Below are 19,847 nucleotides of genomic sequence, written 5' to 3'. Positions count from 1 at the left end.
GAGTAACCAGCTATCCAACAAATAATAATTGACTTCGGCGGAAAACGCTGTGGCCGCCGATCCGGGGTTCGGGCCAAGGGTGCAACCATTGTCATTCACATTGATTATCGATCAAATAGGAAGTGATCGTGCCCCCTGGGTATCAAAAATCAGCGCATACATCGGACATGTGGCCTTGATTGCAGATCAGACGTTGGGAAAGCACAGGAAGGCAAGTTGATTGTTTATAGAAGTACGTAATAAGGAAAGAACTTAACTATTTGGGAAGGAACGAGGAGGAAATTGTAGGTGGGACGAACTAAATAACTAGCGGCTCGGGAATCCAACAATTCGTGGTCCGATCAATCCATGTCATCGTCATTCCAGTGATGGATCCAAGGGACCGGCAAACGCATGACTTCGAAGGAACCATGGAGCCGTGCGATCAACCGTTGCCGTCGGAGATAACGAAAAAGGCAAAAAGAAGGGTGGAAATGGATTGGCACCACAATTGGGAAAGTGTGTGTGTGTGTGTGTTTGAGAGAGAGGGAGGGAGAGAGGGATGCCCCTACTGCGTTTGGCACTAGTGCGGCACCAGAGGAGGGCTGGCCCAAGCGCTCATTCGTCCAGATAACCGGTTTGCTTTCGTTGCCCCGGGAGTGTTGGCGTCAAGACTTCCGGCCTTCGTCCAAGGGGAGACCTCATGTGGAGACGCTGCCCGAAATCAAGGATAGAGGGAAGATAGAAGATGTACCTGGGAAAGGCACCCGCAGATTGTCCCACGGAGTGTAGACTGGACAGTGTAAGGGCAACTTCACCCCATTCAAAAAAAAAAGAGGAATGAAACATCAACCAGAAATCAAACATATGTAAAAAGAAATGAAAAAAAAAACATCCAATCAAGGGATCCAGTCCCTATCAAATCCCAGCACGAGCCACAGGCAGTCCCGGCAGCCCACTTGGTGATCCAAGGCAGCTTAGTCGGCTCGTTAGTTCGTGACTGACCTGCTTTACCCCTCCCCACCCCCGTACTTCGTTGCCCTCCCTCCAAACATCTCCATCGATCAACCTGCTGCTTTACACGAGGTCCGACTACCACCTGCCATACTTAGTCCCGCCCTATTATCATTCATTTTTCTCCTGTCTCCTCATTGCCAGCTTACCGTTCCTTCGCTCCGCAATCTCGTTGCTGAGGAGTATTAAGCCGCCGTGTCCCCCCTTCCCTTATCGCTGTGGGGTTTATCTACGGTGGGTATACACGCCAGAAGCTAAAACGGGTCTCCTACGTAATGACTCCTTTCGCTTTGAGCCTTTGAGGGACGCTTGCTATTTTCCAATTCACTTGCTAATCATTCCCTACTCTTCAGGTTGTTCGGGGTTCTTCAAGTGTTTCTGCTGTCTGCAACTCGAGTACGTTCTCCCCCCCTTGAGATGCGGCGAACACTGCCGTCCTTCTTGTCCCCGGAACTCCGACAGATACTAACGAGCAATAGTTGATAGGCATTGCATGCGCATGTTGATACACTCACGTTAAAAGAGACTCATGGTTCGGATAAAGTGCGTTTGATCAACGCTCCGTCTAAAATCGGTGTTCATACAACTTTTTCGGAATTACGTTACATATTCTCTGCACAATCGATATTCGAGGACACAGGCACTACCAACATGGCGACCGTTGTGGTGCAGCAGCAAACGCTGCGACATTCGACACCTCCACCAACGGGAATCTCCCCGGCATTGAGTCTAAACAGAAACCCGTCCCCGATACCTAACAAGCACCTGCCAGTTTGCCCAACTGGTCCATCCCCTATCACCTCCCAGACCTCATCTCCGGCGGCTAGAATCGAGAATGGCGATCAGACATCTTCGCTGCTCTATCCGCCAAGTGCTTTCGTGCAGATCTCGGAATCGCCTCGCTTCTATGCCCTTGAGCCGCAAGCTCTGGCTGCTGCCCTTGAATACTGCGCTTCTCTGCCGCTGCCGGATCCCAGTCTAGTCTTTCCGTGGTTGCACGGACTTCACCCCGAGAACCATTTGCAGTTGGGGTTCTTCACTAATCGAAAGCGTTCTCTTCGACGTACCCCAAACTGTTGGCGTGGCATTACCATCGTGAAAGTTGGGGGCGATTTGAGTAGAGCTAGGCTCAAGGGAGCCGTGTCGCCTGAGGAGGTTCTCGCGCCGTCGGGTTTCGAATTCATCCCCGTCGACCCCCGCGAGGGGTTTTCAGTGCGAAACTTTCAGATACAAACTGCCAAGCTGGCACCATTGTCTGATATTGTTGTCTACGGCGATGAGGGTGTCAGTTACAGGCAGCTGCTGGATGCCGCTGAGCAATTCGTAACCGCCCAGACCCGCTGGAGGGAACAGAATGACCCTAATCATACATTACCAGTGTATAATACATTTGTCCTCTCTTGTTAGTCTCAGCACCTACCCAAAGGGTTTACGCGCATTTGCTAAACAGCCAATTAGGCCCATTCTCAGAGATTGAGCAGTCGACGCCAAATTTGGTCGCCGTCAATTCCCGAGGCCAGCTAACCGGGCAAATCATGGATTTCTGTGAGTTACGACATTGATTCGTTCCATTTGTGATGTCTAATAGATCATAGTTCAATGGGAACGACTGGAAATGTGTGAAATGTCGCGTGCTTCAGAATTCTCGCCCAATGTTTGGCAAGGACCGACTCCGGATTATTTGTTGAGACCTGGTTCCTGCGAGCCTACAACTGGCGACAAGTTCGACCTTTTGGTTGAGACGAGCGATCATGCGAGCATCCCAGGTCCACGATATTTAGCTCGACTAAACAAACAGCTTAATGATGGTCCCCAGCGGCTGGAATTTCCTTCATCCGGGTCCATTTTGCTTCCGGCAGGAGAAAACAGGGAGGTGGATGACCTTGTGAGCACGATTCGATGGATTTACTATCTGGCAAATCCAGAAGGGCCGGCGCATCAAACCGATTCCGATGGGGACATTCATATGACCACCCATGCGAAGGGATCTCGCCGGGTTCTTATGCATTGCCCAGATGGCTATACCGAGAGTTCTTTGTTGGTTATCGCATACCTAATGTTCGCAGAAGGCATACCAGCGCATGATGCTTGGCTTAGACTCCATCGCGACAAGAAGCGCAACTTCTTTGCCTATCCCTCTGATGTCACATTCTTGACCAATGTGGAGTCCAGGTTGTTGCGCGAGAGTCCAGCAACGCGATCCCACAACTTGACTATCACTCCTGCTCCTGCTTGGTTCGACCACTGTGATGGCTCCCTTCCGAGCCGCATTTTGCCATACATGTACCTGGGTAACCTGGCCCATGCTAATAACCCAGAAATGCTATGGCAACTTGGCATTCGACGCGTACTGAGTATCGGTGAATCCGTTACCTGGAACGAATCAGAAATCGCCAAGATTGGCGCAGAAAACATCATGCACATCAATCGGGTCCAAGACAACGGCATAGATCCATTGACGCAGGAATTTGATCGGTGTCTAGAGTTCATTCGTTAGTATCCCAGCATATGATCGATTCATCTATAGGATGGAAAATGACTTATTGTTTCTTGTTTCTTCAGGCAAAGGAAAGTCTGACGGTGCAGCTACGTTGGTGCACTGTCGAGTGGGAGTTTCGCGATCCGCCACCATTTGCATCGCTGAAGTTATGGCTTCTCTGCATCTATCCTTCCCCCGAGCATAGTGAGTTCATCTGCTCCTCGGAAGGAGATAAATACTAATGTACTTTTTTAGTTGCTTTGTTCGAGCAAGACGGCTCAATGTTATCATTCAGCCCCATTTGCGTTTCGTGTAAGTGATTTCTGGCTCTGGATGACCCCCTCCTTCAGAATCCTTTTTAGCGGCATCCGACTGACGCTTCTATTCAGCTACGAACTCCTCAAATGGGAAGAATTACAGCTACGCAAGAACAACAAACATGTAAAGCGAGAGCTTGAATGGGCGACCGTGGCTCGCGAAATTGCGCTCATGAACAAACCCTACTCGAGGTAGCTGCAAGCCAATACCTACCAAAATCTTTTGGCATATTCTCTCATCCATGGCCACCAAAAAGCCAGGGATGACTTGTCTTACATACAACATTCCACTATTTGACGCAACAGACCATTTCGTGACGACAATAAACAACAAGGATACCATGAGCAACGAACGGGTACGACCGGATGAATAATGAGCACTTGTTTCTTTCTTTAACTTTTTTTCTTTTGGCGTTCGAAGATTTCGATTTATGGTGATTCTCTCATTACGCAAGTTTGACGGATCGATCTTTTTTTTTTTTTTTTTTTTATTCTTCTCATCTGGTTTTGGGGCGTTTTACGGTCTGATCTTTGTACTGGGATTCTTTCGTATCTAGGCATCCATCTTCTTCGTCAACTGGACTGACTTGACCGACTTTGACTGATTGAATAGTACGGTTCGATTTGGCCTCGTGGACTTCGAATCATCTTTTTTCTGATGTTTAGTAGGAATATCTGTTTTACGATGTATAATCTCGTGATTTTCTTAAAAGATCTGTTAGTTCCTTTTCTCGGTCGATCCCTATTCGTACTCTTTGCCATCTCGTGTACATGGTCCATTCGTTTTCTGTTCTCATAGAACATGCTAGTTACATGTTGATTTTATCCTCGTTGGTATGTTTGCTTTGCGGTATTGGATGAGGTAAATCGTTATCAGATAGGCTTTTTTTTCGACGGTGGGTTCGTAGTATAAAACTTTGGTGAAGCACCTTTCGTCACAAGTAAACATATAGCCAGCGCTCGACGCTCTCCCACCACATAAATAAATATTGCTACAATGTTCATTCCAGGATTTTCCCTTGACTTGAAGAGGACAAAAATGGTATCGAAACTGAGTTTATCACTTAACATCGCTCAAACACCCGATACAAACCCTTTAGATCCGCCACCTCGACAACGCCCCGAAGAAGGCGCGTCGTGGCAACCAGACGACCTCGAAGCGCTGGAAACACTACATGCTCCAACATGTGAGCTATTTGCTGTCGACGGTGCTTGATAGACTCATCCTCTTCCTGAAGGTTCTGGGGGGTTGCATTCTCATCGGTTGTCCCTGTTGCTGTTGTTGAAGTCTGCGGTGCCTGGGGCGGAGGAGTAGGCAATTGCTCCGGCGTGTAGAAAGCGGCGAGTTCACGAAGGAAAGTGCGGAAACATTCGCCTTCGTTGGACCAGTCGACGTAGGGTCCCAAGCGGAGGAGGAAACGTGGTAGTTTACCTAATGACGGCAGGTATCCTTTTAGTAACAGAGGGATGGTGAGGAGGTCGCCGTGCTCTGAGATCTGGAGGGAGAAATACTCGTTGAGCATTTCTCGCCGCTCTATGAGTGTGTTTGCGACCATGTCTGGCGCGTTGGTGAATATGTCGTTCGCCTCTTGTTCGCGTTCGCGACTGGGGTTCTTTTTCTGACGTGCGGCTTGGTGTTCATGTTCCTCGCGTTCGGTGCTCGCAGCGATTCGCAGTAGATCAATGAGCTTTGGTGCTGGGTCTAGCTTGATGACGCCGAAATTGCCGAAATCAGTAAGGCCGACTTGGTAGAAGAACTCGCTACAGAACATCCCGTAGTCGATTAGGTAAAGTTTGACGCCGGATTGTACAGCCGCAATGCGGCGTCGTTCATCAACTAGTCCGACATAGGTGTGGGAAGCGATGGTTTCGGTCAGGTTGTTGTGCATTGTATTGCGCACATTGGCTCGTAGTGTTTTCACGGTTGTTAACGCGATCCGGATTGGCTCTCGGCCAGTCCTTTCGTATTGTAGTCCCTCATCGAGGACACTAGGCGAGATGTTTTCTGCATCTGTGGCTTGATGAATTGCCGGTGTCAGCATGGAGGTAATCTTCCGAACCTTAGAATCTGTTCGGACAAGGTTGTGCTCATATGGCTTTTTCGTCGTTGAGGGTGTCTTAGGGACCGAGCCGCCAGCTTCCGTAGATGCATCGCCTTGACCTGAAGGATCGATAGATCTGATCCCCGGCAGAAGAGTCTGTGTCAAGAACGTTCGGCTTGAGTCTACTTGGGCCAGTTTTGATCTGATTTCATTGCAGATGGATTCGATAATCTCGTCCTCGTTCAGGAAATTCACCTCTCGCTTTGTGGGGTGTACGTTGACATCCACTCGCTGTGGCTCAATTTCTAGGTCGATGTAGACGAAAGGATGACCGCCTTTTGGCAGGAAGCTCGCGTAGGTCTGTTCAACAGCTCGCTTTACAGCGGTAGATTCAACAGCACGGTGGTTGATGAAGAGAAGAATCGTGGTTCGTTTGACGTGGTAATTTGCGTTGGTGACAAGGCCAGATGCCTGGAATCCCAATTTGCTATCCTCAACTTTGAATTCGACAAGTTCGTTGGCCACGGCACTCCCATGAATTTGACGGATTCGGTCCGTCGTATTTGCAACGGCTGGCGTTGATATGCTTACGCCTGAATCCCCGTGTTTGCGGCAAGAAAACGCGACTCCGGCGCAGTGAACTGCGTAGCGACCGACAACATCGAGGATTTTGGCATACTCTTCACTCGCTGACCGGAATGCTCGGCGTCTCGTTGGGACATTGTAGAACAGATCCTCAACCTGTTTACTGTAAGCTCACCGCATTGAGTTCTCGAAGCTTTTATTCAACTTACGGTGATCTGCGTTCCGCCTCGTCCAGCTGTAGCTTTCGGTGCTTCGCTTTGTCCCGGTTTAGCAGGGACCAGGTGTCCATCGCCATAATGTGCCCTCCATGCACAGCTTGAGCCGGCAGTTTTGGTGGTCACAGTAAGGTGGGCAATGTGGCTTATACTGGCCAGTGCCTCACCGCGAAATCCGTACGTACCAATGGATGAGAGGTCCTCGAACTGCTTTAATTTGGAGGTTGTAAATCTCTCACAAAGAATGGGGAGATCCTCGCGCTGTACGGTGTTATTAGTGACACCAACCAAAAATCCAATATAGGGTCTCACATCTATGCCTTGACCATTGTCAGTAATTTGCAGTAGTTTGAGTCCACCGTCCTTGACCAAGATCTCGACGGACGTAGAACCAGCATCAACAGCATTTTCGATAAGCTCTTTCAAAGCATGCATAGGTGCCACGATGATTTCTCCGGCTGCGATTTTGTTCACAACATCGGGATCGAGGGCCTAATTGCTGGTGAGCCAAAATTCCGGGACCGATGGGAATCACAGTCGTCAACAAACCTTGATCCGCTTGGGCTTCGTTGAAGCCTCAATGTCTTCGGCCGCCCGCTTCGTTCCCCGAGGTCCTGGGCTATCTATGTCCATACCGGACTCCATGGTATTGTTAACACCGGGTCGATATTGGCTGAATTTATTCTGTCTGCTTGAGTTGTGTGGTAATCAAGCACTTGGCCCAGTTAACATGACGTCCAGAGCCACAGAGTTGGTTATCTCGTTTATGGGAATGCTCCAGAGTATCGATCAAACGAAAAGGCAGGACGCCAGACGCGGAAAGTTGGAGCGGTGGAGCCCCGTGACTTGATCGATGCGCGACGGAAGCCGATAAGCCGGCGATAAGGAGGCATGGCATGCTTAACTCCTTCCTTCGTTCAGCCACGCGCTGAATCCCCTCCCTCGCGTTTGCAAATGTCGTTCTCATCCTTCTTAGCTCTTTTGGGGCTGACGTCCTTATGCTGCAACCATGTTATCATCCAAGAGGCAATTCCTGGCCGATGAAGAGCTCGGGAAGAAGGACGACGATCATCGACCGCGAGCGAACCGACAACCGCTTTGGTTATCAAAGCAATGGAAGCCCCCTCGCCGGCGCCGGTTCCTTTGGGCGTTTCTTGTCTTATGCCTGATATATGTATTCCTCAGAAATATGCCTACCGACATTGCTTCTGCAGCCAAACGATTCAACCCACACCTCTCACAGGAGCGTCCGAAACCACAGAGCGCAGCGTCGTCCTTTTCTCCTCAGAAGCCTCCCCCACGAGACGAGTCTGTGATGGAAGCCAAAACTGAATTCTACTACGATGGAGAAATTAGGCTCATCTCTTTGGCAAAGACGCTGCAACGTTTCCAAAATTCCCAGAGTCGCTATGGAAAAGCAGCCAGCAGCGTTGTCATCTTTGGCGGCGCAAGTCTCAAAGCTGTGTCTGACCTGCTGCCTCTCGCTTGCCGTATGGCACACCAACAAATCAATGAAGTTCATTTCGTTCTCATGGGAAGGGATGCTGTATCAGTCGAGACAATACAGCACCTAAATGGCATAACCGATGAGGACTGTCGGATTAATTGGCATGGTTTGTCTAGACTATGCGAATACCTGCGATAACCGAAGTGCTAATAGTTGCTCGTGTAGATGCTCGGCCGGACTATGCGCAATGGTCTACTGACTCCCGCATGCAGGGAGCTGTCACGCGTGCTCTAGGTTACTTGCAATTCAACCTTCATCCGCAGGTTATGATAACCCAAGGGGTGACGCTAGAGGACTCTTTTTTCTCCAAAGGGGTGGGGCTGGCGACTCAAAGGCATGGCCTTCCTCATATTGCACTTCCTAGATATTCTAGGGACTTGATGTGGATCTCACTCCTGAGCAGTAATGCTCTCCGAGGTAATGATTCAATTGTCTGTGAAAATGACCGAGTGGATTTCGTGCTTACTTATCTACAGCCTGGAACCAAATACAGATTGAGATCTTAATTCAAGCTCCTTCGGAGTCCTCTGGGTCTGTGATCAGGCTGCTTAGCTCTTTGGAAGAAGCTGACTACCTTGGATCAACACCCAGTTTGACAATCGAACTTCCACAACATGTAGACCCACGGCTCCTCCAGTACCTACGAAAAATGAAGTGGCCCTTCACACCGAGTAAGGTAACAATTCGTCGGCATATCCTACCACATACTCTGAAGCCGGCGGAGGCCTCCTTGAAAACTGTAGAGGCTTTTTATCCTAGAGATCCGAACACGTCGCATGTCCTCATGCTTTCCCCACAGACGGAGCTGTCAGCGTCTTTCTACCACTTTCTAAAATACGCTATACTAAATTATAGACACTCAAGTGCTACGGTACGCTCTGCCCAAAATCTATTTGGGATCTCACTTGAGCTTCCCTCATCGCTTCCCACAAATGGAGAGCCGTTCAGGCCACCACGGAGTGAAGTTACCTTCACGGATGATGACAATAGAGACACACTTCCTTTGTCACTCTGGCAGGCTCCGAATAGCAATGCGGCATTGTATTTCGGCGATAAGTGGGTGGAGCTTCATTCTTTCCTTTCAAAACGTCTTTACATTCAGGATTCTGCAGTCCAGGAGTTCCCACAGCAAAAGATCATCTCAAAGAAATATCCGGCTGTGATGGAATATCTTCTCGAGCTTATACGCGCAAATGGATATTACGTGCTTTACCCAGCTTTTGAAGTCAGCGGACCTGCACTGGCCACGGTTCATAACGAATTGTACCACGCCCCGGAAGAATTCACGACGCATGTCTCATCAGAGCTGCCTGATGCTGAAAGGATGGACAACAATGTGATTCAACCACCCAAAGAGAGCGTGGAGAAACCAGTGAGTCGAGCTCCCACATTGATGCCTCTCTTGGACCAATTCTCAATGAGCCTGCCTGCGATCGAAAACATGCCCTTGCTGTCATACGCGGGCCATGAAATATCTCGCGCAGACTGGAACCAAAATACTAGAGATTATATACGAGACGTTAGGATTCGCCATGGAGGCTGTTCAACCCAAGCCCCTGTAGATGCAAACTCAGTGTCACTGTTTTGCATGGATGAAAAGACCGGGGACGATTAGTCTGAACGTGTCGCATTTATCTTAATACTATATATGCTAGGGCAATTTTCACACACTGGCGGTTCCATGCTTTTCTATAGTGTTCAGTTGAATAGTAACTCGGAGAAAACCGAAGACTAGGGGATGACCAGACTGAGACGTGGGAATCAAATTTCTGCTCCCGATTCCTTAAAGCGCTGCAATCTGTTCAATATCCAACCGTAAATTTCCCGAGTATATTAGAAATCGGCCTCAGGGCATCGCATTAATCAACAGCGTCACCGTCATCGTCGCAGCTGATTTCTTGGCATGGCCCGTTACATAAGCAGGCGGAAGCTCCACAAGGAGCGCAACAACGCCCGAGCGGCGACGGGCGAGAGCTCTCTGCTTCCATCAACAAGCTTATGATTCATTCCCGGCTCCATCACTTGGTGCATAGAGTCTCATTCTAATCGCTTTCCCGCCATCTCGATACCCCGCCTCTTTCTTTCTTTCCCCCATTCTTCCCCCGGTTTCCGATCTCTTTCAAGGACCTACTCGCCAGATACCCGTCAGAAATGGCGAAAGAAGGCGAGCGGTCAGCTCCCGTTGACAAGGGAAAGGGCAAGGTTGATGATGTGAAGGATTTGGCTGGAGGAAAGAAGCCTCAGGAGGAAGAAAAGCCACAGGCAGATGGCAAGAAGAAGGATGAGGAGCCCCAAGAAGGTGAGAGCGTGCCTTGCCCATTCCATGTCCACTGCAACTTCCGGGCATTTTGAGGCGTTGCTGACGTGTGGAACTCTTCCAGAGGAACTGAGTGAGGAGGACCAGCAACTGAAAAATGAGCTTGAAATGCTCGTTGAGAGGTTAAAGGTACGATTTAGGCGCTTAATCCCATGGCATGGCGATGGATCGATGACGTTAACCCTTCTCTTCTATCTAGGAACCCGATACGTCGCTGTACGGCCCCGCCTTGGACGCCATCAAGACTTTTATCAAGACCTCGACTTCTTCTATGACTGCGGTTCCCAAGCCTCTCAAGTTCTTACGACCATACTACGATGACCTCACGGCCCTTTATGACAGCTGGCAGACCGGCTCCGTCAAGGTGGGATTTTTCGCTTACAAATGATTCAGTAGATAGGCTAATCGTGGAATTGATTTGAATAATAGGAGTCGTTGGCGGATATGCTGTCGGTTCTTGGAATGACCTACGGCGACGAAGAGAAACTCGAGACGCTCAAGTACCGTCTTCTGACGAAATCGGAAGACCTCGGCTCCTGGGGCCACGAATACATCCGTCACCTCGCCTTGGAAATTGGTCAGGAATACCAGAATCGATTGAACGCCGAGAAGGATGTGCAGGACCTCATTGACCTCGCGCTGTCTCTGGTCCCGTACTTCTTGAGCCACAACGCCGAAGCCGATGCTGTTGACCTTCTGAGTGAGCTGGAGATCATCGAAGAAATCCCCCGCTTCTTGGACGAGAACACATATTCGCGCGTTTGCCTGTACATGGTCTCTATGGTCAACCTCCTGACGTATCCCGAGGACCAACAATTTCTCCGCACCGCCCACGAGATCTATGTCCGCTACAACGAACTCACCAAGGCCATCGTCCTCGCCATTCGCCTGAACGACACCGAACTTATTAAGAGCGATCTCAACGCCACATCGGACCGGTCGCTCAAGAAGCAAATGGCGTTCTTGGTCGCTAGACAGCAAATATCGCTTGACATGCCGGAAGAGGAGGAGGATGAATCCTTCATGGAGAGTCTGAACAACACCTCGATTCCGAACCACTTCAAGTCGCTTGGAAAGGAGCTCAACATTCTCGACCCGAAAATGCCCGAGGATATCTACAAGACGCATCTTGAGTCTAGTCGTGGTGCCGGCCTCACAAATGTCGACTCCGCAAGACACAATCTCGCCAGCGCCTTCGTTAACGCTTTCGCCAACTCCGGCTTCGGTAACGATAAGATGATGCTCGTGGAAGGCGATAAGGGCCCGTGGGTTTGGAAGACAAAGGATGACGGAATGCTGTCCACGACGGCGTCGATGGGTATGCTCTTGCACCGAGATCCCGAAGTTGGTCTGGACAAGATCGACAAGTATACATATGCCTCGGAGGAGCAGATCAAGGCCGGTGCGCTCTTGGGTATTGGTCTCATCAACTCGGGTGTCCGTCTGGATTCCGATCCAGCTCTGGCTATCTTGAGCGATCCCGAGAACCTTGAGTCTAAGAGCGTGCCCATGCGAGTCGCTTCCATCATGGGTCTCGGCTTGGCTTATGCTGGCTCCAATAAGGAAGAGCTCCTTGATGCTCTGCTTCCTATTGTTGAGGATGTCTCGCTCGACATGCAGCTCTCTGCTATGGCAGCTGTCTCTTTGGGTCTTGTTTTTGTGGGTTCCTCAAACCACCAAGTTAGCGAGGCCATCGCCACGACGTTGATGGACGAGGAGCGACAGAAGCACCTCAAGGACAAGTGGACTCGTTTCATGGCCCTTGGTCTGGCACTGCTGTACTTCGGCCGTCAAGAAGAAGTCGATGTTATCCTTGATATCCTGAAGGCTGTCGATCACCCCATGGCCAAGCCCACTTCCGTTCTAGCATCTGTCTGCGCGTGGGCGGGAACTGGCACGGTGTTGAAGCTGCAGGAGCTCCTTCACATCTGCAACGACATCATTGAAGACAATGACGAGAATAAGGGAGATGAGCTAGTCCAGTCGTACGCGGTCTTGGGCCTGTCGCTGATTGCTATGGGAGAGGAAGTTGGCCAAGATATGATTCTCCGTCAATTCGGCCACCTTATGCACTACGGCGCCAGCAACATCCGCAAGGCAGTTCCCCTTGCCATGGGCTTGATCTCGCCCAGCAACCCTCAAATGAAGGTTTATGATACGCTATCCAGGTACAGCCATGACAACGACAACGACGTTGCTATCAACGCGATCTTTGCCATGGGTCTGTGTGGTGCCGGTACTAACAATGCTCGTCTGGCACAGCTGCTCCGACAGCTGGCGAGCTACTACCATCGCGACCAAAACTCGCTGTTCATGGTCCGCATTGCCCAAGGTCTTCTGCACATGGGCAAGGGCACGATGACGCTCAACCCCTTCCACACAGATCGCCAGGTTCTGTCCCGCGTATCAGCTGCGGGCCTGCTCACCGTTCTGGTGTCTATGATTGATGCTAAGCAGTTCGTCCTTGATGAGCATCATTACCTCCTTTACTTCCTCATCACCGCCATGTACCCACGATTCCTCGTGACACTCGACGAGGACCTGCAGCCTCTCACAGTGAATGTTCGTGTTGGACAGGCTGTGGATGTTGTCGGACAGGCCGGACGCCCCAAGACGATCACTGGCTGGCAAACGCAAAGTACTCCGGTCCTTCTGGCGTACGGCGAGAGAGCTGAGCTTGAAGACGAACAGTACATCCCCCTCAGCAGCACATTGGAAGGCTTAGTCATTTTGCGCAAGGTAAGCTTCTCTTTTCTTACTCGATAACCTGATCAGAAGACTAACATGCATTTCTAGAATCCTAACTATGAGGCTCCTGCTTAAATGTGATGATATCTTTAGATCTAGTTTTGATTGATAGGATTGAGAGTGCAAGGAGGCTCGCATGGGTATGGGTAGATCTAATGTATTTCCGATCGAGTCCAAAACAACGTGCACTACAATCTATAGTATGATAAGTTCAACCGATGACCCCATTCTCTTCGCTTGGGTCGTATCTTGCTCCGGGACCTTGGGAGCTGTAGAGAGGCCGAGATGGCCGAATCAGGAAACTAGGGCATAGGGCACCCCGCCCATATCTTTTTCCCGCATCGACTTGTTGCGCGCCACGACATCCAGCATCAGCCCTCTATTCAACAGGCTGCTCTTATTCTTTATATTTACAATAACAGAGCGCATATCACCATGAAGCTCGACCCTAAGGCCATCCGGTATCTCACTACCGAGGATTTCCGCGTGCTCTCAGCCGTACGCCGCTCCGAACCCCGCCATATGCTTGGATCATTGCATACGGCCCGATGGCTAACCTAAGAATCTTTTCTCTAGGTGGAAACCGGAAGTCGGAATCACGAAGTCGTCCCGACCCCGTTGATCGCGCAGATCTCCGGCCTTCGAGGCGGAAGCGGAGTGAACCGAGCCATTTCGAACCTGGCCAAGACGAACCTAATCGCGAAGGTGAAAAATGCCAAATGTAAGCGCAGACAAGTCTACGAGACCTACGAAGCGGCATGCTAATGCTGGGGTCTTTACTCGTGTTCTAGATGATGGCTACCGACTTACCTACGGCGGACTTGATTACCTCGCGCTCAACGCCCACCAAAAGAACAAATGCGTCTACTCTGTCGGAAACCAGATCGGAGTCGGCAAGGAGTCGGATATCGTCGTGGTCGCAAACCACCAGGGAACGCAGCGCATCTTGAAAATTCACCGATTGGGCCGTATTTCGTTCCGATCGGTCAAGACGAACCGGGATTACTTGCGCAACCGAAGCACGGGATCGTGGATGTACATGTCGCGACTGGCAGCGATGAAGGAATACGCGTTCATGAAGGCTCTTCGAGAGAATGGGTTTTCTGTCCCGGAACCGATTTCGCAGAACCGTCACACCATCGTTATGGGCTTGATTGATGCTTTCCCTCTCCGACAGATCGCGAAGGTCCCTCGGCCCGCGCAATTATACTCGGAGCTGATGGATATGATCTTGCAGCTGGCGCGGTATGGACTGATTCATGGAGATTTCAACGAGTTCAACCTTCTGATCAAGGAGGAAGTGGATCCCGAGGCAAAGGGTAAAGCCCCCGAAGGAGAGGAGGATGACGAAAACATCAAGCTCACTCCGGTGTTGATTGATTTCCCACAAATGGTGTCGGTAGACCACGTCAATGCGGAGATGTACTTCGATCGAGACGTGGAATGCGTCAAGCGGTTTTTCAAGCGAAAGTTCCATTTCGTCAGCGACGAGCCAGGCCCGTTCTTCGCCGACGCCAAGAAACAATTGCGGAAAAATCCTGGAAAGCGATTGGACGTGGACGTCGAAGCGTCTGGATTCTCCAAGAAGATGGCTCGCGAGCTGGAGGCATACATGAAGGAAGTGGGTGCCGACGGTGGTGAGGGTAGCAAGGATGAAGAAAACGACAGCGAACACGAGGATGAGGGTGAGGATGAGGAAGAGGATCATTCGCAAGCAGACTCCGACGGTGAGGCTGTCGGTGAGAAGAGCGTAACAGAAGAACCGAAGGAGCCTCAAGCAGACGAAGTCCATGACAGTGCGCAAAAGCTAGAAAAGTTGCAGGTGTCGGAGTAGGAGCACCGGGACGGAAAAAAATAATTTGTTGAATGATAATGACATGATGAGCGAATATAGACTTTAATTTCTTTTTCTTGTCGATTATTCTCCTCGAATTCTATTTAAAAACCTTCCGTACGACGTATAAAGTGGATGATAGATTGTAGATAGTTGATAGTTGATAGTATGCTGCCCAGGCACAGTAACCGGTACGGCACGTGGTGCGGCCACCCGCGCAATTTTGCTCAAAAGTTCCGCCGAGCATCCATCCGATATTCCAAGCAATCCTCATTTTCTACTCCAAACCCAACCCACGACCTCCCCGGCACTTTTCTCTTCGCTCCATCCACTCAATTCACCATCGCGGTGACCCAGGAGCCAAAATGGTCCGTCAATTCTCCAAGTTCCCCAAGAAGCCCGCCGACTGGGTGTCTCCTTCGGCGCCGCTGTCCATGCGGAAGCAAGTCTTCCTGTAAGTTCACGATATCTGCGCACTCCATACAGACACTTCCCCCCTCTCTTCCGCCCTTTCTTTCCAGCCATGAAAACCCCACTAACAATGCCATATCATCCAGTCCCGACTTCACAATCGCCCTCATCCGCACGCCCTACCTCCCCCCCCGATACGCCTCCTTCTACGTGCCGTTGAACTTCAACAAGCTCGACATCCGCGACTACCTCCAGCGTCTGTATGGCGTCGACGTGCTCAGCGTGCGCAGCTATGTCGAGCAGCAGAAGGTCACCCGTCTTAAACCCCAGGACCGGTTCGGGTACGGAAAGTGGAGGAGACCCATGTCGAAGAAGAAGATGACTGTGGAGATGAAGCAGCCGTTCGTGTGGCCGGAGGCTCCGAAGGATATGGCATCGTATGTTTTTTTTCCCCCATTCTCACTTTTTTCCTGTTGTTGTGCTTGGGCCCGTCCGGACTTAGTCATGCGTTGGCTGGTTATTCGGGTCGATGTGACTTACTTGAGACGGGATGGGATTCTACCATGCATCACCCTCTACATCGAACCAAACGAGCCAAATTCGAAAACTAACAACCACCCGAAAAAACAGATGGGAAAACGACCAATTCCACAAAGCCGCGAAATACCAGAAGCAGATCCAAGACGAGCAACGACCAGAGGCCGGCACTAAGGCCGACGAGTCCGCGCGCGAGGCCTGGGACGCAGAAGCGAAGAAGCTGCTGGACGGCTCGAAATCCTGGCGGCCGACTTGGCGCGCCCTGGGCCTGAGCTATGATCGTCCGGCCTTCGGGGTATCAAAGAAGGGAGGCGAGGGTGCTGAGACTTCGACGCCTAGCTCGTAATGTGTAAGGATTGATGGTGATGGCTGAGGGGGCTGGACTTGGGGGGTTAGATTAGAAAAAGCGGATTGATTGGAACCGTTTCTTTGGGTTTGGGTGTTGAATCTATGGTGAACCAATCTTCGGTGGGCTTTCTGGTTCATATTTTCTTTTCCCTGTTGTGTTAATTGTTGACAATGTATTATATTCCATGTCTCATATAAATAAAGACTTGTATTGAAAATCAGATATCAGAGTCACGGTCTGAGCTCAATTCATTGAAGCAACAGGGTAAAAAGCTATTTACAGCCATTCAGACTGATGCCAGTTACATGCAGCCGGTAATTATATGCACGTACTGGAATGGACACCAGATCAATGGGTTCGTTCCATCATACGCCATGCAAAATCCAAAATCCAAAGGCAATTGCGCTGCGCTGAAAGAAGGACGGGAGAAGTTACAAACAGAAAAGCACGAGTACACAACTGAGGGCAATTTATGAAACGGACGAGGGAATGTAAAAGGTCAGTAAGATAAGACAAAATCACAGGCGGCTCTCAACGAAGTTCACGTGGTGTTGGCCGGGCCAGTGAGCATCAGGCCACACCTGTTGAATGGCCTCCCAAATATGCCTGTCATCGGGTTAGTTTCTATCAAATTGGAAAGAATAGAGTCAAGCGGGTAACTTACTTGACATAGATGATCTCAAGACCATCGCTGACTTCCTGCGGAACGTCCTTGACATCCTTGCGGTTCTGGTAGGGCAAGAGAACGGTCTTGACGCCTGCACGCAGCGCCCCGATAAGCTTCTCCTTGATACCGCCGACAGGCATGACCCTTCCGCGAAGCGAGACCTCTCCGGTCATGGCAAGCTGCGGCGGAACAGCCTTGCCGGCGAACAACGAGATCAAACCAATCGTGTGTGCGAGTCCGGCAGACGGGCCGTCCTTCGGGATGGCTCCCGACGGACAGTGGACATGCAGACTCCGGCTCTTCATGATATCCTCATTAGGGTCGGGAGTCAGACCGAGCTCGTACGAGTGTGCCTTGACCCATGTGAGAGCCACTTCGACACTCTCCTTCAGGACGTCGCCCAGCTTTCCGGTAAGCTGTACACGGCCGTTTCCTGGCATGTCCGCAACCTCGATGAACAAGATACTGCCTTGACCCCCGGTGGAATAGGCGACAAGGCCGGTGACAACACCCGGACGGCCATGCTTCTCGGCAATTTCTTCATCAAACCGCTCGATTCCGAGGATCTCTTCCAGATCGTCCATAGTGACGACAGGATTGTATGTATCGATGCGGCCGGCGTCTCCCGCATCTGCATACTGAACGGCCTTATAGCGGCAGATCGAGCCAAGCTCACGTTCCAGGTTGCGTACTCCGGACTCGCGGGTGTAGGAAGTAATCGTTTTGTCGATAACGTCATCGGAAAGGACCACCTGGCCGTCGGAGAGTCCGTTGGACCTCACTTGCTTAGGAATCAGATGTCTCTTGGAGATGTGTCGTTTCTCGACAGTAGTGTATCCAGAGAGCGAAATGGTCTCCATACGGTCAAGCAACGGGGCGGGAATAGTATCAAGGGAGTTGGCGGTGGCAATGAAGAGCACCTTACTCAAATCAATGGGAATGTTGATATAATGATCGGAGAATGAGTGGTTCTGTTCGGGGTCCAACACTTCGAGCATGGCTGCGGATGGGTCGCCCTGGAAGTTTGCACCGCCGACTTTGTCGATTTCGTCGAGTAGGAACACCGGGTTTGCGACGCCCACTTTCTTCAAACCGCCGACGACCAAGCCCGGCATGGCCGCAACGTAAGTCCTCCGGTGACCTCGAATCTCAGCTTCATCTCGGACGCCACCAAGAGAGATTCTGTGAAACTTGCGCCCCAGCGAAGTGGCCACGGATCTTGCGAGACTCGTCTTTCCGGTACCGGGAGGCCCAACAAGCAACAGAATGGGCGACTTATCAGTCATGCGTCTGGACTTCAGAAGATGCAGTTTCGCTTCGACAGCGACACGGTCTGCCTCCGATAGGGTCGGGGGTGCCTTCTCAACGTCTCCGCCGTCCGCCTCCTCAAGGTCCTTGGACAATGCTGCAATTTGGCGTTCAACATCCTGGTTAGTTGACTGCTTGAGTCTCAGCACAGCCAAGTACTCAAGAAGTCTCTTCTTGATCTTTTCCAGTCCGTAATGATCATCATCCAGCTGCTGTCTGGCCTTCTTCAGAGTCTCGGGTCCAAGCTGGTCCTCGGTGACTTTCGTCCATGGGATGTCCGCGATGTTCTCCAGGTATGTCCGGCAGACCCCGTATTCGGCGTTGGCCGGGTTCATCTTCCGAAGACGCCGCAGCTCTTTATCGGCAATCTTCCTAGCCTCGGGGCTAAGCTCGGCGTCCTGCAGCTTCTGCTGGAGTTCGTCAACTTCGTTCGTCTCCTTCTCATCACTGTCTCCGTTCCTCGCGCTCGCGGTTCCAGGGTGCGTCAGGCCGGAAAGACCAGCCATAGCTCGCCTCGCCAGAAGCTCGCGGTCACGTGGATCAATCTGGTTGATATCAAACCCTCCGGGAGGGAAGCTGTTCGTCGAGAAAGTGGTCACTTTGACGGTGCTCTTGATGTTCTGGACCTGTCTGCTGAGCATATCGACAACTCTTTCCAACCGGGTTCTCAGATCCAACGATGACAGAACCCGGAGCTTTTCTTCAAAGCTTGCATCAGCAATGTCGGCCATGAAGTCGGCAAGTCTGCCGGCCTGAGAGAGATCGGTCTTGGAGATGAACAACTCGAATTTCCGAGCAATCAGAGGCGACAGGCGGGTTGACGGAGAAGGCAGTAGGGAGGAAAGGCGTAGTAGAGTAAGAAGTTCACGAGAAAGCTGCCTTAACTGTTGGAACGACTCGACGGTTTCTGTGTCGTTTGTGGTGGAGTCTGCCGGAGTCAGTACGCGCCGAGGACACCGAATGACGAAGAACAGACAGAGAAAATGCACGAACCTTTATCATCATACAGGATGGCCTCTGCTTCAAAGAAGGGTCTCTCCCGAGTGACCCGCCTGATAGTGAACCGCTGGACACCTTGCACCACGAGCGACGCTTCAGAATAGGCGCGACGCTGAACCCCGACCACCTTTCCGACGGTACCATATCGGAAGAGGTCTTCCTTCCTAGCCTGACCTGCATCAACCATATCATATTCCTCCTTCTTCTCATCATCCAGACTTCCGTCGTCGATGAGATGTTGCCCATCCTTACTTAGGAACGGAGAGCCAAGTGGAACACATCCGAACGCGATGGTGTTGCCATCCCGCTTTCCCGGGGGAGTCCGATCCAAAAGAGTCGAGAGGAGATTGGACAGATCCGGCCGATTGGCGACGGGAATGCGAAGGGTCGCGCCCGGGAGCAGGACCGAGCCCTTGGGAAGCGGCACCAAAGATAGTTTGGTCGTCCTGGCGTTGTTGGAGCCCATTTCAGCCTATCACGCCTCTGCGAGTGGGTGATAATCGGCTGGAATAAAGAGGGAAGATGATTAGTAAATTAAT

At 51.0% G+C, this 19,847-nt stretch overlaps 6 protein-coding genes across 6 annotated transcripts; 4 read left to right on the top strand and 2 right to left on the bottom strand.

The window, feature by feature from the left end:
- Positions 1–1,644: 1,644 nt before the first annotated feature.
- pps1 (tyrosine/serine/threonine protein phosphatase PPS1) lies at positions 1,645–3,985 on the top strand (the record flags this gene model as incomplete). The annotated part of the gene is made up of 6 exons (XM_046084777.1): positions 1,645–2,395; positions 2,452–2,538; positions 2,589–3,485; positions 3,556–3,676; positions 3,728–3,784; positions 3,862–3,985. The coding sequence occupies 6 exons, from the start codon at positions 1,645–1,647 to the stop codon at positions 3,983–3,985; spliced, it is 2,037 nt and encodes a 678-aa protein (XP_045940740.1).
- An 868-nt stretch (positions 3,986–4,853) lies between these two features.
- mlh1 (mismatch repair ATPase MLH1) lies at positions 4,854–7,276 on the bottom strand (the record flags this gene model as incomplete). The annotated part of the gene is made up of 4 exons (XM_046084776.1): positions 4,854–6,572; positions 6,626–6,892; positions 6,944–7,123; positions 7,181–7,276. The coding sequence occupies 4 exons, from the start codon at positions 7,274–7,276 to the stop codon at positions 4,854–4,856; spliced, it is 2,262 nt and encodes a 753-aa protein (XP_045940739.1).
- Positions 7,277–10,289: 3,013 nt separating this feature from the next.
- Positions 10,290–13,278, top strand: RPN1 (proteasome regulatory particle base subunit RPN1; the record flags this gene model as incomplete). Its single annotated transcript, XM_046084775.1, has 5 exons — positions 10,290–10,437; positions 10,520–10,584; positions 10,655–10,819; positions 10,885–13,194; positions 13,252–13,278. The coding sequence occupies 5 exons, from the start codon at positions 10,290–10,292 to the stop codon at positions 13,276–13,278; spliced, it is 2,715 nt and encodes a 904-aa protein (XP_045940738.1).
- A 360-nt stretch (positions 13,279–13,638) lies between these two features.
- rio2 (protein kinase RIO2) lies at positions 13,639–15,037 on the top strand (the record flags this gene model as incomplete). Its single annotated transcript, XM_046084774.1, has 3 exons — positions 13,639–13,701; positions 13,780–13,924; positions 13,995–15,037. 3 exons carry the CDS (start codon positions 13,639–13,641, stop codon positions 15,035–15,037), a joined length of 1,251 nt encoding a protein of 416 aa, XP_045940737.1.
- A 365-nt stretch (positions 15,038–15,402) lies between these two features.
- MRP20 (mitochondrial 54S ribosomal protein uL23m) lies at positions 15,403–16,331 on the top strand (the record flags this gene model as incomplete). Its single annotated transcript, XM_046084773.1, has 3 exons — positions 15,403–15,491; positions 15,595–15,885; positions 16,079–16,331. The coding sequence occupies 3 exons, from the start codon at positions 15,403–15,405 to the stop codon at positions 16,329–16,331; spliced, it is 633 nt and encodes a 210-aa protein (XP_045940736.1).
- A 521-nt stretch (positions 16,332–16,852) lies between these two features.
- LDX57_003130 (putative LON domain serine protease) lies at positions 16,853–19,774 on the bottom strand (the record flags this gene model as incomplete). The annotated part of the gene is made up of 3 exons (XM_046084772.1): positions 16,853–16,940; positions 16,999–19,237; positions 19,303–19,774. 3 exons carry the CDS (start codon positions 19,772–19,774, stop codon positions 16,853–16,855), a joined length of 2,799 nt encoding a protein of 932 aa, XP_045940735.1.
- Positions 19,775–19,847: the final 73 nt, after the last annotated feature.

This window comes from Aspergillus melleus (genome assembly GCF_016097325.1).
Source record: "Aspergillus melleus strain CBS 546.65 chromosome Unknown contig2, whole genome shotgun sequence".
In the NCBI taxonomy this organism is placed as follows: Eukaryota; Fungi; Ascomycota; class Eurotiomycetes; order Eurotiales; family Aspergillaceae; genus Aspergillus; species Aspergillus melleus.
The sequence above is the reverse complement of the archived record's forward strand: the minus strand, read 5'-3'. Positions and strand labels throughout refer to the sequence as shown.